General features: G+C 52.0%; 1 protein-coding gene across 4 annotated transcripts; it reads left to right on the forward strand.

Moving 5' to 3' along the window:
- The first annotated feature begins 242 nt into the window (after positions 1-242).
- LOC112413817 (kelch domain-containing protein 3) lies at positions 243-11,583 on the forward strand. Of its 4 annotated transcripts, XM_024765897.1 has the most exons (15): positions 243-394; positions 2,613-2,825; positions 3,005-3,181; positions 3,334-3,449; positions 3,638-3,709; positions 3,819-4,032; positions 4,112-4,198; positions 4,345-4,453; positions 4,581-4,654; positions 9,095-9,242; positions 9,374-9,440; positions 9,520-9,624; positions 9,921-9,995; positions 10,104-10,221; positions 10,660-11,583. In XM_024765897.1, exons 2-15 carry the CDS (start codon positions 2,672-2,674, stop codon positions 10,794-10,796), a joined length of 1,653 nt encoding a protein of 550 aa, XP_024621665.1. In that variant the 5' UTR covers positions 243-394; positions 2,613-2,671; the 3' UTR covers positions 10,797-11,583. The 4 variants fall into 4 exon arrangements, with proteins under 4 accessions (XP_024621665.1, XP_024621662.1, XP_024621663.1 ...); XM_024765895.1 differs by lacking the exons at positions 9,095-9,242; positions 9,374-9,440; positions 9,520-9,624; ... (1 more) ...; positions 10,104-10,221; positions 10,660-11,583 and adding exons at positions 1,542-1,658; positions 4,778-4,856; positions 5,986-6,606 and having other exon boundaries at positions 249-394; XM_024765894.1 differs by lacking the exons at positions 9,095-9,242; positions 9,374-9,440; positions 9,520-9,624; ... (1 more) ...; positions 10,104-10,221; positions 10,660-11,583 and adding exons at positions 4,778-4,856; positions 5,986-6,606.
- Positions 11,584-11,883: the final 300 nt, after the last annotated feature.

An 11,883-nucleotide genomic window follows, 5' to 3' on the forward strand; every position in this document is an offset into this window, starting at 1 on the left:
CTCACGGGCCCAGGCGCTCCGCGGCATGTGGGATCTTCCCGGACCGGGGCACGAACCCGTGTTCCCCGCATCGGCAGGCGGACTCTCAACCACTGCGCCACCAGGGAAGGCCAACCCCGCGATTTTTGACACGTATCTGCACATGCCCAGAATCTCCTCAGGCTCCTGCCCACTCTTCAGCCCCTGACGTCCCTCCGGAACCCCGTGAACTACAAGTCCCGGTAGGCTTCGGGCACTTAGCTCTGACTGCATGTTCGCAGACAGCTGCCCGCCGGAAGGATAGAGCCTGGTTGTGTTTATCTCGTTGGGGATCGAGTCGTCGGTTGGCGTGCAACGGGTTCTAGGCTGCAAGCAGCGCGAGGACCCGCGGCCCCGCCCCGGCCCGGCCTGGCAGGTAGTCCGGGGTGGGTTGAGGGACGAGGAGAACTATAGGGGCTGGGGATGTCCATGGTTAGCGCTGGAGTCGTGGGGGACGGGCCTCAGAGTGAAGAGGTGGGGGTGGGGAGGGAGCTAGGGGCATGATGGGAAAGGAAAGTGTTAATGGGGAAAGAAGGGCTCCGGGAGGATGATGAGGAAACCAGTGGGAGAGACCTGGTAGCCGGAGGAGGCACTAAAGGAAATTGGAAAGAAGATCGGGTTATGAGGAGAACAGGGAAGCTGAGGATAATGGAAGAAAAGGGCGGGGGTGTCTGGAGTTGTGCGGGAGGGGAGGTTGGGATGACTGGGAGATGACAGGGATAGCGTCATATACAGGGAGGAATATCTCTGGCGGAAAGCGGTCAATGGATATTAGCTTTTTTCCCCTTAGTGGAAGAGGGAAAATGGAGGGCCGTCGGGGTGGAGCTTGGAGTTGTGGGAGAAGGAAGAAGGAGAAAACGGCAAAGCTCTCAGGAGATCAAGAAGGGCCAGAAACGGGGAATGAAAATTGCAAGAGAAAGCAAGGGGGATAGGTACATGAAGGGAATTGAAGAAGCTTGAGAATGCGGCAGTGATGGAGGATGGGAGAGACCCAGGGATAAGAGGAGCCCCTGAGACCCTGGGGGCTTGTTCTTCACGAGCTTGAGTTGCTTGTTTTTTTTTTTTTTTTTTTTTTGGAGGAGAAGCTAAGGTTTTTTTCTCCACCTTTGGATGGAATTGCTTCTCTCTTGTCCTCTGAATTCTTTGCTTTACCTTGATATAGCTGAAGTGGGGAGTGGAAGCTATGAGGGAAGATGGACTCCGGTTCTTAAGCTCTTCAACCTTCTTCCTATCTGTCCTTACAAGCCCAGATCCAAGAGCTTTTGGATTGAGGACAGGAGTAATGAAGTGAGAGTGGTTTCCTGAGGGGCTATTTCAGGTTTGGCAGAGTGGCTATTTAAAGCATGGGGTTGGGGGTTGAGGGAGGCTGGGCAGGGGCAGGAGGGCTGGCAAAAGCCAGCTGAAACCTGTGTGTCTTTCTTGCGACGGGCCTCCCTTACTTGAGCTTTTTCTTTGCCTGAGATTCTGCCTGGCTCTTCCTTCTGCCAGGGCTTCTTTTTTTTTTTTTTTCTCCCTTCTGCCAGGGCTTCTTGAACAGGGAGCAGATGATCTACCCAAACCCAGCAGGTGCCTGCCAGAGCAGGCAGTGCCAGCTGCAGGATTTGCCTGACAGAGCCTTCAGATGTACCCATTATCACTAGGTTAGCGAGTTGTCTTTAAGAGACCATGATCTCTCATGCCTGGATCTTTTTCTTGTCCTGCCCAAGGGCATTTTGCTTTCCTTTCCCTTTCCAGTGCACACCCCCACCCCTGTCCCCTTTCAGAGACCCAAGTGGGAGAAGAGCTGCTGGAAATAGCCCGTTCTCTACCACAATGGCTAGGTTGGGCAAGTGGCAAGAGGAGAAAACCCTACCCCCTCAATCCCCAGCACACACATACCTTTCTGGCTTAAGTTCTTGGCAGCATGCCAGGCACAGCTGTCAAAGGAACCCCTCCTGCCTGTGAGGGGCCCTGGGTGACCCTGATGATAACAGCTCTGCTTGACAAGAGCCCCCTACGAGGGGCTAATCATCCATGAAGGTCCTTGTCCGGGATCAATCCCACCCCATCCTGGATAGAGGAACTGTTCCACTCTAAAAGCCTAAAAGCTTTTCTGCTTGGAGGCACTCATGCCAGCTTTCAGTGGACTGTCTGGGGTTGGCTGGGCTATTAATAGCTCTGAGTATTTTGAGATCCCTCTCCCCACCTCAAAGAGCACAGAGATTCTTAGAGAGGTGGCAGGCAGTAAGCAGAGCAGAGTCAGAAAGACAAGAGAACTCCCTGACCTTTGAAGGGGGCTTGGAGCTTGGGCCAAGCCAGTGACAGGGTGCAGCCGCCATGAGTAGGGGACGACCACGTTGAGCCCTTGATCAGCAGTCTGAGCTGGCAGTCAGGTCAGAGTGGCCCCACCCTTTGCTGTTGGAGAACACAGGGCCAGGGCTAGCTTCCTGACCTCAGCAGCTCCCCTGGAGCAGAGCCAGCCACCTGAGCTGTGGAGGGGTGGTGTGGGAGGGCCACCAGGGTGACACTTAGAGGCAAGGCTAGTCCTGGGCAGAGTCACGGTGAACCAGGCAAAGGCTTTGCCTGAGGAGCCCCCGGCCCTAACTTGTGTGCAGGTAGCAGAGGCAGCAGGCCGTGCCGGGGGGGCATGTTGCTGTAACCAGTGGCGCAGGGGATGTTACGGTGGACGGTGCACCTGGAGGGCGGGCCCCGCAGGGTGAACCATGCTGCAGTGGCGGTGGGACACCGGGTGTACTCCTTCGGGGGTTACTGCTCTGGGGAAGACTACGAGACGCTGCGCCAGATTGATGTGCACATGTTCAATGCAGGTAAAGCTAACGCAGGGATCATCCCTGGGTGCCCACATCAGGGAGGGCAGTGGGTGGCCGAGTGAGGTTTGATGGTGGCCCCCACGGCCAGAGGGGGTGGGGGAAACGAACATGTGGTTTGGGAAAATGTGGACGGCCTGAAGAGAGGTTCCCAGGGCTGAGCAGAGCTGTGCCCACAGTGTCCTTGCGTTGGACAAAGCTGCCCCCAGTGAGGCCCGCCACCCGCGGGCAGGCTCCCGTGGTACCCTACATGCGGTATGGACACTCCACCGTCCTCATCGACGACACAGTCTTCCTTTGGGGTGGGCGGAATGACACCGAAGGGGCCTGCAATGTGCTCTATGCCTTTGACGTCAGTGAGTATGAGTCTCTGGAGGCTGTGTTCTGCCAAATAGTGCCTCGCGGGGCTGGGGAAGGTGTGGGCTGAGGGGGGCTGGGAATAAGGCGCCCCAGAGTCGAGGAGGGAGCACCAGCCTGCTTACTGGGCCCACCCTCTCCCCTCCTTCAGATACTCACAAATGGTCCACACCCCGAGTGGCAGGAACAGTTCCTGGGGCCCGGGATGGACATTCGGCTTGTGTCCTGGGCAAGACCATGTACATTTTCGGGGGCTACGAGCAGCTGGTAGGTCTGGGAAGAAACGAGAGGTTTCCCTAGGGTGGGAATGAGAAGGAGGAAGGGGAAGTGAAAGTAGTGGAATGGGAGGCTTTGGTTTGCTTGCAGGTTCTGAGGTGGGAGGGACGGAGGGTCGGAGAGTGACCCCTGCTCCTCTCTTTTATTCCTTCCTTCACTTCCTTTCTCTTCCTTGTCAGGCGGACTGCTTTTCCAATGACATTCACAAGCTGGATACCAGCACCATGACATGGACCCTGATCTGTACAAAGGTTGGCCCTTCTTGCTCTCTCCCAGATCCCCACCCTCAATTTAAGGAACCATAGGGAGCTCAAACAGTGAAAGCTGACCCCTCCCCCTCCCATCTCTGCTCCTGCCCAGGGCAACCCTGCACGCTGGAGGGACTTCCACTCGGCCACAATGCTGGGCAATCACATGTATGTCTTCGGGGGCCGTGCAGACCGTTTCGGGCCATTCCATTCCAACAATGAGATTTACTGCAACCGCATCCGTGTCTTTGACACGAGGACTGAGGCCTGGCTGGACTGTCCACCCACCCCAGTGCTGCCTGAGGGGCGCCGGAGCCACTCAGCCTGTGAGTGTCTGTTAGGTCCCTGCCGAGTCCCCCGTCCCCCCATTGCCCCTACATTCTTGACATTCCTCTCTCCTTCCAGTTGGCTACAATGGGGAGCTGTACATTTTTGGTGGCTATAATGCAAGGCTGAACCGGCACTTCCATGACCTCTGGAAGTTTAACCCTGGTAAAGAGCACTGCCTTTAAGGGAGGAACAGGGAGCAATTGAGGGGGCGTGGAAAAGAAAAGAATAATCCTGAGTGGGTGAGGGGCGGGAGTGGAGAGGATATCTGGGCTAGCAGGTGTTGAACCTCCATTTAAACTTCTCTTTAGTGTCGTTTACCTGGAAAAAGATTGAACCGAAGGGGAAGGGGCCATGTCCCCGCCGGCGCCAGTGCTGCTGTATTGTTGGTGACAAGATTGTCCTCTTTGGGGGTACCAGGTTAGGAGGAGAGAGGGGAGGGCTCCAGGAAGGGCCTAAGCCTGTGACTAACATGGGAGACATTTGAGCAAGAGGGTCTCGTGGGTAGTCTTTGCTCCTTCCTTCATCTCTCATTTGATCCCTATAGTCCGTCTCCTGAGGAAGGCCTGGGAGATGAATTTGACCTCATAGATCATTCTGACTTACACATTTTGGACTTTAGTAAGTACACTTATTCCCTAAATGCATTTGCCCTCAGGGCCCCTGTCTTTGGGTGGTGATATGCAGGACTGGACCCTTTCCTCGGCTTTGACCATCTCCCTCTCCCCCACTCCTCCTTTAAAGGCCCTAGTCTGAAGACTCTGTGCAAACTGGCTGTGATTCAGTATAACCTGGACCAGTCCTGTTTGCCCCATGACATCAGGTACAGTGAATGGTTGGAAAGGAGGGACTGGTTGAGGGTGAGTGGGCAGCACAGGCGTGACCTGATTGGCTTGGTCTCAGTGTGCAGGAGAGAGAAGATTTTGTTCTGTAGTGTACTTGTGGAGAGGGAGATAGAAGGAAATATAAAACTGTCAGCTGGGTAAGTTTTATGGAAAAAATGTCCAGTTTTCAAACCAAGCTCACAGGCATCACTTCCTAATTCCTGAGCTTATACAGTTATTTTTGTTTGTTAATATGCTGAGAAAGTTTGATTAAATCTTAGAACCTAGTTGCAGAGAAAAAAACAAGTTTAGGAGCCTCTGGATCACATTAATTCCAGAATTAAGGGAGGTCCTCCCTAGCTCCTTCCCTTATGAACTCCATTCTTAGGTCTAAATCAAGCACTGAAAGTTATCTTGTGTATAATTGTGCCCTTCTGGGTCATTCCGTGACACTTCCCTCTCCTTGATTCAGCTCAGCTTACTTCTTACTTGCTGAGGGTCTGTGTGTTCAGTATTTGGTGATAGAGTACACAAGGCTGAACAGATGGATCCCAGGCTGGCCCAAGATGAACACATGTGCAAGTGCCTAGTACCAAGTAGAGTAGAGCCTTGGCATAAGGAGGTACTTCGTAGAATGACAGTTGTCAAAAAGAGAGGAATTTAATTTTAATATGGTGGGATGGCTGGGGAAGGCCTCAGGGAGGAGAGGAGAGCTGAATTAGGGCCTTCAAAGGATGGGAGTTGAGAGCAAAACCCGACATTCCTGGTTGGGGGGAGGGGCATCCTGGTTGGATCTGAGCAGAGGAGGAAAGGTAGGTTGGGAAGTTTATTGAGATGTATACACAGATGTTTTTCTCCAGGTGTTGGGCACAAGAATATCAATATGTAAACATAAACAGGAAGTCCACATGAGCTTGCAGGTGGGCTAGTGGGTGGTAGTGGATTTGGTGGTGGGTGGAGACCTGATTGTTAACCCTCATAGGGCTGTAAGGAAGAGGTGGCCGTGGGTGGTTGAGCTTTAGGAAGTTGAAGGCACTGGTGTGTTCATTGCTTTGTTTGAGCAATTCTTGACCTGGGGGCGGAGGCTCCCCCTTCTGTTCTTTCTGCCTGTCATTTTTGGCCTTCCAGGTGGGAGCTGAATGCCATGACCACCAACAGCAATATCAGTCGCCCCATTGTCTCCTCCCATGGGTAGGAGGAAGTTTCTGCCGCCTCCCTTCCTGAGCCTGCTGGTATCTTCACTGCCCTTGCCCATCTCTCCCCCGCCTGCCCCTTTGGACCCTGGACTTGGTATACCTCCACATGGAGTTGTTGGACTAGAGGTGTTTTCTGTGCTGTGAACTTAGTGGGGAGCTGCAGGGGGGAGGGCTAGGTCCCTTCCTCCTTGGGCCGAGGGCCCCTTCCCCTTGGTGCTCTGTCCCATTCACCTCCCTCCAACTGCTCCTGGGCCTCTGCTCTGCCCCAGGTCAGCCATGCTCTGCTGGGAAGCGAAGGGAATGGGGAGGAGGGAGAAGCAAGCAGTGTCAGCCTCAGGAGCTTCCCCTCCCCACCCCTCTTTCCACCTCTTCCCGCTGCTTGAGCCCTGAGCATTGATTGGGAGCTGAGAGGAGTTGCAGCTGTTGGCATGAAATCTCCTTCTCCCTGACCTGGGGAGGGGAGGACCAGCAGATAATCCTACCGTTCCTTGAGCTGTTGCTGTACCCTGACGCTCTCAGCCAGCTCAGATTTTATAAAAATGAATTGAAAGTCTCCAAACGTGTGCTCTCTTTTGTGTGGAATAGGCAAGGGACGGCAGGAGTTTGCAGTGGGGCCAGGGTGCTGAGGTTCTGGCTTCTCAACCAAGAGCATTAGGAAACCAAATACCGCCACGGCCTGGCCGGAGTTTCTCTTCGGCGCGGAGTGCAGCGCCAAGCGACAAAAGGGAGGGGGCAACGTTATTTACGGTGGGCGCCCTTTTCCGCCCAGGAAAGGCTCCCCGGCCGCCCACCAGCGGCCCGCCCGGCGCTGGACGGGATCTGCTCTATTGTCACCAAGCCTCGCGGACTCAGCCTGCCGGAGATGCCGGAAGGAGTGGGGCGGGGCGGTCGCTGCCGGAGCGGAAGTAGCGCCATTAGTCTTCGGCGCGCTGCGCGAGCAGATGCTGAGTGCAAACTGCCGGGAATGGGCGGCCTCCGGGTCTCCTCGCGGGTCTCGGGACGGCGGGGGCCTGGGGCCCGGGGACCTGCAGAAGGGTGAGGGGACGGCGCCGGGCCGAGGGGCAGCCGCGGAGGCGGGGTGAGGGGCCAGTGGCACCGCGTGTGGTGCGGGCTCGGAGCCTGGAGACGCCGTGACCGTGAGACTTACGTTCTCTGAAAGATGCAAACACCGGGAGCGCCCCCCACAACGCACTGGAAAGTGGGGAGTGAGGGAGGATGCTTCCTGGATTAGGACATCCTGGGACATCCTGAGCAGTTTTTTAAAGGGCGAAGAGGGTTTTTCGCAGGGAGGAAACGTTATGTTCAAAAGCAGAGTCAGGAAGGGGGATGGATTGTTGGGGAAGGCTTAGTAGGTGAGGATTCAACAAATTTTGCCAACATTGTTGAGCATGTGTTGTGTGCAGGCACAGTTCTAGATGCTGGAGATACAGTAGTAAATAAAGCAGCACAACACTGTCCTCATGAAGCTTACCTTTTAGGGGTTAAAAAAAACAAGCAAATTAATAAAACAAAACACGGAATTGCAGATTTTTAAAGGGTAAATTTTTTGAAAAGGGTGATAAGAGCTTTGAAGAGAAAGCAGGGGAGGAGTTACAGTTTTGAGTAATCACAGAAGGCCTCACTGGGTAGGTGACATTTGAGAAACCGTTTGAAGGAGGTGAGGGAGCAAGCAGTACAGCTGGAGGAAGTGTTCCAAGCAAAGTCCGGTGCAAAGGAACTGAGGTGGGAGCATACCTTCCTGCTTAGGAACTGCTTGGAGGCCAGTTGACTGGAGAGGAGTAGGAAGGAGGAGATGGTAGGAGATGAGATTAGAGCCAAAACCCGGGCTAGGTCACATGGGGTCTTCAGGCTATTACAAAGCCTAGAGCTTTTCCTCTGAGCAAGATGGAAGCCATTGGGGAATTTTGAGTTCTGGAGTGACGTGATGTGTAGGATATTATGTGGAAATGAGGTGGGAGTGATAAGATCAGATTTGCCTTTTTCTTTTTCTTTTTTTTTGGAAAGAAAGTTATTAAAGAACTTAAAGTGAAAACTTCAGGTCTGAAGTAGTTTCCTTTTTTAAAAAAATTTTTATTGGAGTATGGTTGATTTACAATGTGTTAGTTTCAGGTGTACAGCAAAGTGAATAGTTATATCCACTTTTATTTTTTTGTTTTCTATTATTTTTGGCTGTGTTGGGTCTTCGTTGCTGTACGTGGGCTTTTCTCTAGTTGCGGTGAGTGGGGGCTACTCTTCGTTGTGGTGCGTGGGCTTCTCATTGCAGTGGCTTCTCTTGTCGCGGAGCACGGGCTCCAGGCGCGGGCTTCAGTAGTTATGGCACACGGACTTAGTTGCTCTGCAGCATGTGGGATCTTCCCAGACCAGGATCAAACCCGTGTTCCCTGCATTGGCAGGCGGATTCTTAACCACTGTGCCACCAGGGAAGTCCTATCCACTTTTTATTGGATTCTTTGCCCATATAGGTCATTACAGAGTATTGAGTAGAGTTCCCTGTGCTACAGTAGGTCCTTATTAGTTATCTATTTTATATATATCAATAGTAGTGTGTATATGTCAATCCCAATCTCCCAATTTACCCCCTCCCCAGGTTTTGCTTTTCAGATGCCTCTCCCAGGCTGAAGCGGGGAGCATAGCTTTGAGAGGAGTGAGACTGGAGGTTGGGAGAGCAGTGAGGAGGCTAGAGTACTGATTGAGGTGAGAGGTGCTGAGCGTATCCTGAACCAGAATAATGGCGATGGTAGCTGAGCAAGGGAGACAGAGGTCCTTATGGGGAAAGCTGTGAAGGAGTGATTTAAAAGAGCCTTACATATACACCTTCTTTAGCAAGGTGAGGCCCCAGGTACCTGGAAACGATGGGGAATTAGATGTCAGTGTAGCGCCGTTACAAGCTGTGCTGCCCAGGACCTGCAGTGATTGGTCTGAAGGGGATGTTGGAAAGGATCAGTTACCTATGAAGAATGAAGATGGGATGGCACCTTTGCAGCAGTGGCAGATGCTGGGCTGAGTTGCGGTTCCCTCCCACCCCCACCTACCTTTCACAGGCACATCTCACATGTCATTTGAGGAGCTGTTAGAATTGCAGAGCCAAGTGGGGACTAAGACGTACAAACAATTGGTAACTGGAAACAGCACTAAGAAGCAAAGTTCCAGACCACCGGTCCAAAAAGCATGTGTTGCAGATAAACACAGGTGAGGAGCAAGGCCTGCCCCAGGAGTTGGAGGATAGCTGGGACCTTGAGTAGGTGTCTGCTTTCTTGGGTGGCAGGTGGGAGGCCTGTGACAAGACTGGAGTTCCCTTGACCTGTTTAATTTCTTCATAGGCCTCTGGAAATGTCAGCCAAGGTCCGGGTGCCATTTTTGCGTCAAGTTGTTCCCATCAGTAAGAAGGTGAGGAGGAGCCAGTAAGCTCTTTCTCAGTGAAAGGAGACTGAACAGTTCTTTTATATTCTCTCTGTTCGCTCCAAAGGTAGCCCGGGACCCCCGCTTTGACGACCTGTCAGGGGAATATAATCCTGAGGTGTTTGATAAAACGTATCAATTCCTAAATGACATCCGAGCCAGAGAGAAAGATGTGAGTAACGTGAGATCGGTCTGTGGGGATTCCAAATGGTGAGACTAGAGCACAGGTCAAGAGAGTCGGGCAGAGGGGAGCAGGGCGAGCAGGGCGTGTCACTTTACTAGCTGTGTGATCATTGACAAGTTAGTTAACTTCTTTTTGCTTCAGTTTCCTTATCACAGAAAGATAATTCCTATCTCATAGTGTTTATGTGAGTTAACATATGCGAACCTCTTAGAATAATGCTTGGCACAGAGTTTCACCTAACATTTACAGAATGCTAACTGTCATACTCATTTTCCAACGTGGAGCTTGTGAAAAAGCAGCTGAAGAAGCGCCGTTCAGGGGAGGAGCGTGAGAAACTGCAGCAGCTGCTTCAGCAAATGGTGAGTAAGTCAGAATACGGGGGAGGAAGGTGAGAGCAGGTCGAGGCAGGAGGTGATTCACAGTCCCCGCTCTTCACCTGTCTCACCGATCTCATCTTTGCTCCTCAGGAGCAGCAAGAAATGGCACAGCAGGAACGGAAGCGGCAGCAGGAGCTGCACCTGGCCCTGAAGCAGGAGCGGCGGGCTCAGGCCCAGCAGGGCCATCGGCCATACTTCCTGAAGAAATGTGAGTGGGGCACAGCTATGACAGGCTAGTTACAGGAACAGGGGTTGGGTGGCCATAGAGGCAGGATACTGTGTTGGGAGTCCATGAGCTCCCTAAGGGGGGCACGAAGGCTGGATCCCATGGTAAGTTGGAGGAAAGTAGAAATAGTAGGGAGTTGTTGTTTGTAACCATTCTTGTATCCCTAATGACCATGGGCAGGGAGTGTCGTTTTTATCTCTGTCCCACCCCCACATATGTGGGTAGGGCACAGAGAAGGAGCTCGTAGCTGGTTGAATTGAGGAGGAGCAGATTCATAGAAGTCAGCTTGCTTACACACACTGGTGAACTCCAGATGAGTCACATATCACTGCATAGTGGTTGAGAATTACTGACCTGGGGAAAGGGAAAGAAGCGGGCTTCCTCCTTTGCTTACCGGCTTTCTTTCTCCTTGTCCTCTAGCTGAGCAGCGCCAGTTGGTCCTAGCTGAGAAGTTCAAGGAGCTGAAACGAAGCAAGAAGCTAGAGAGCTTCTTGAGTCGAAAGAGGCGCCGAAATGCAGGCAAGGACAGAAGACATCTCCCTTTGAGCAAAGAGTAGTAAGGAGCTGTCCTCAGCTCTGCCACTGCCCCAGTGAGAAATGCATCTGTGGGGACACATTTGGGCTTGGCCTGTTCTGGTCTTTCCCATTCAAGGGCAAGGGTCACAGCTGCCTGGGAACCCAGCTGGCTCAGAGATGACTAGAGGGCTGTTGGACTGCCTGAGGGCTGGACAAGAAGAGCAGCTCAGCCTTCTGCCATTCCACACTTCTTCTGCTTGGATCTGGGTCATCATGTCCTCAAGTCCTCCCATTCTTGCCTTAAAATAATGATTCTGGTATAGAAGGAAAAGGACTGGTGAGTGACATTGAGGCCAGTTGAAGGCCATAGAGTCTGTGAGTGGCTCCTGAGACTGGGACTTTATGTAGGAGCCAGTTCATAAACACTCGTGTCACTCATCTTTTTATTCTGCTTCTATTGTGGGTGGCCTAGAATTACCATTTCAGGGGCCACGTGTTGGGTGGGCAATAAATCTAATGCTCCTACAAAGTGGGAAGTCAGATCAGAGACCCTTCCTATTTAAACTGAACAGATGACACGATCATTCAAAGACGGAACCAATCCCCCAACTCATCTACTTAGCTTTGGTCTTGGATGCAAGGGGAGGTAGAAGGTGGGGACAAAAATATGATAATACGTAAGCACAGCTGGCTCTCAGTACTGTTTGGGTGGAGAATTCATATTGCCTGTGTGGACTGGAAAATCCTCCAGCTGACAGTTCAGTTTAAAGTGATCTCAGGTTGATAGTGCCTTCAGGCACCTGGCAGAAGCAAATGCATTCCTCTCTTGAGGATTGTACTTTAAACCCAGGCCTCAAGGAATTCCTTCAGATAAAATTTCAAGGAATCTAAGCTTACAGTGAAAACAAAGCAAACAAGGGAAAAAAACCCCCATAAGAGTCATTAGGAACAACAGGCAAGAGAATCAGACCAGCAAAGACTGAGATGTTAGAAGTATAAAATACAAAATATAAAATGTCTTACTTACGTTTAAAGAAAAGCTATGACTGATGAAAAAAATATCAAAAAGGACCAGATTGATAAAAAAAAATTTTTTAATGAAAAATATACTATTTCAAGTTAGAAACT

The sequence above is a fragment of the Neophocaena asiaeorientalis genome, unplaced genomic scaffold, assembly GCF_003031525.2.
Source record: "Neophocaena asiaeorientalis asiaeorientalis breed wild unplaced genomic scaffold, Neophocaena_asiaeorientalis_V1.1 scaffold46, whole genome shotgun sequence".
Classification (NCBI taxonomy): Eukaryota; Metazoa; Chordata; class Mammalia; order Artiodactyla; family Phocoenidae; genus Neophocaena; species Neophocaena asiaeorientalis.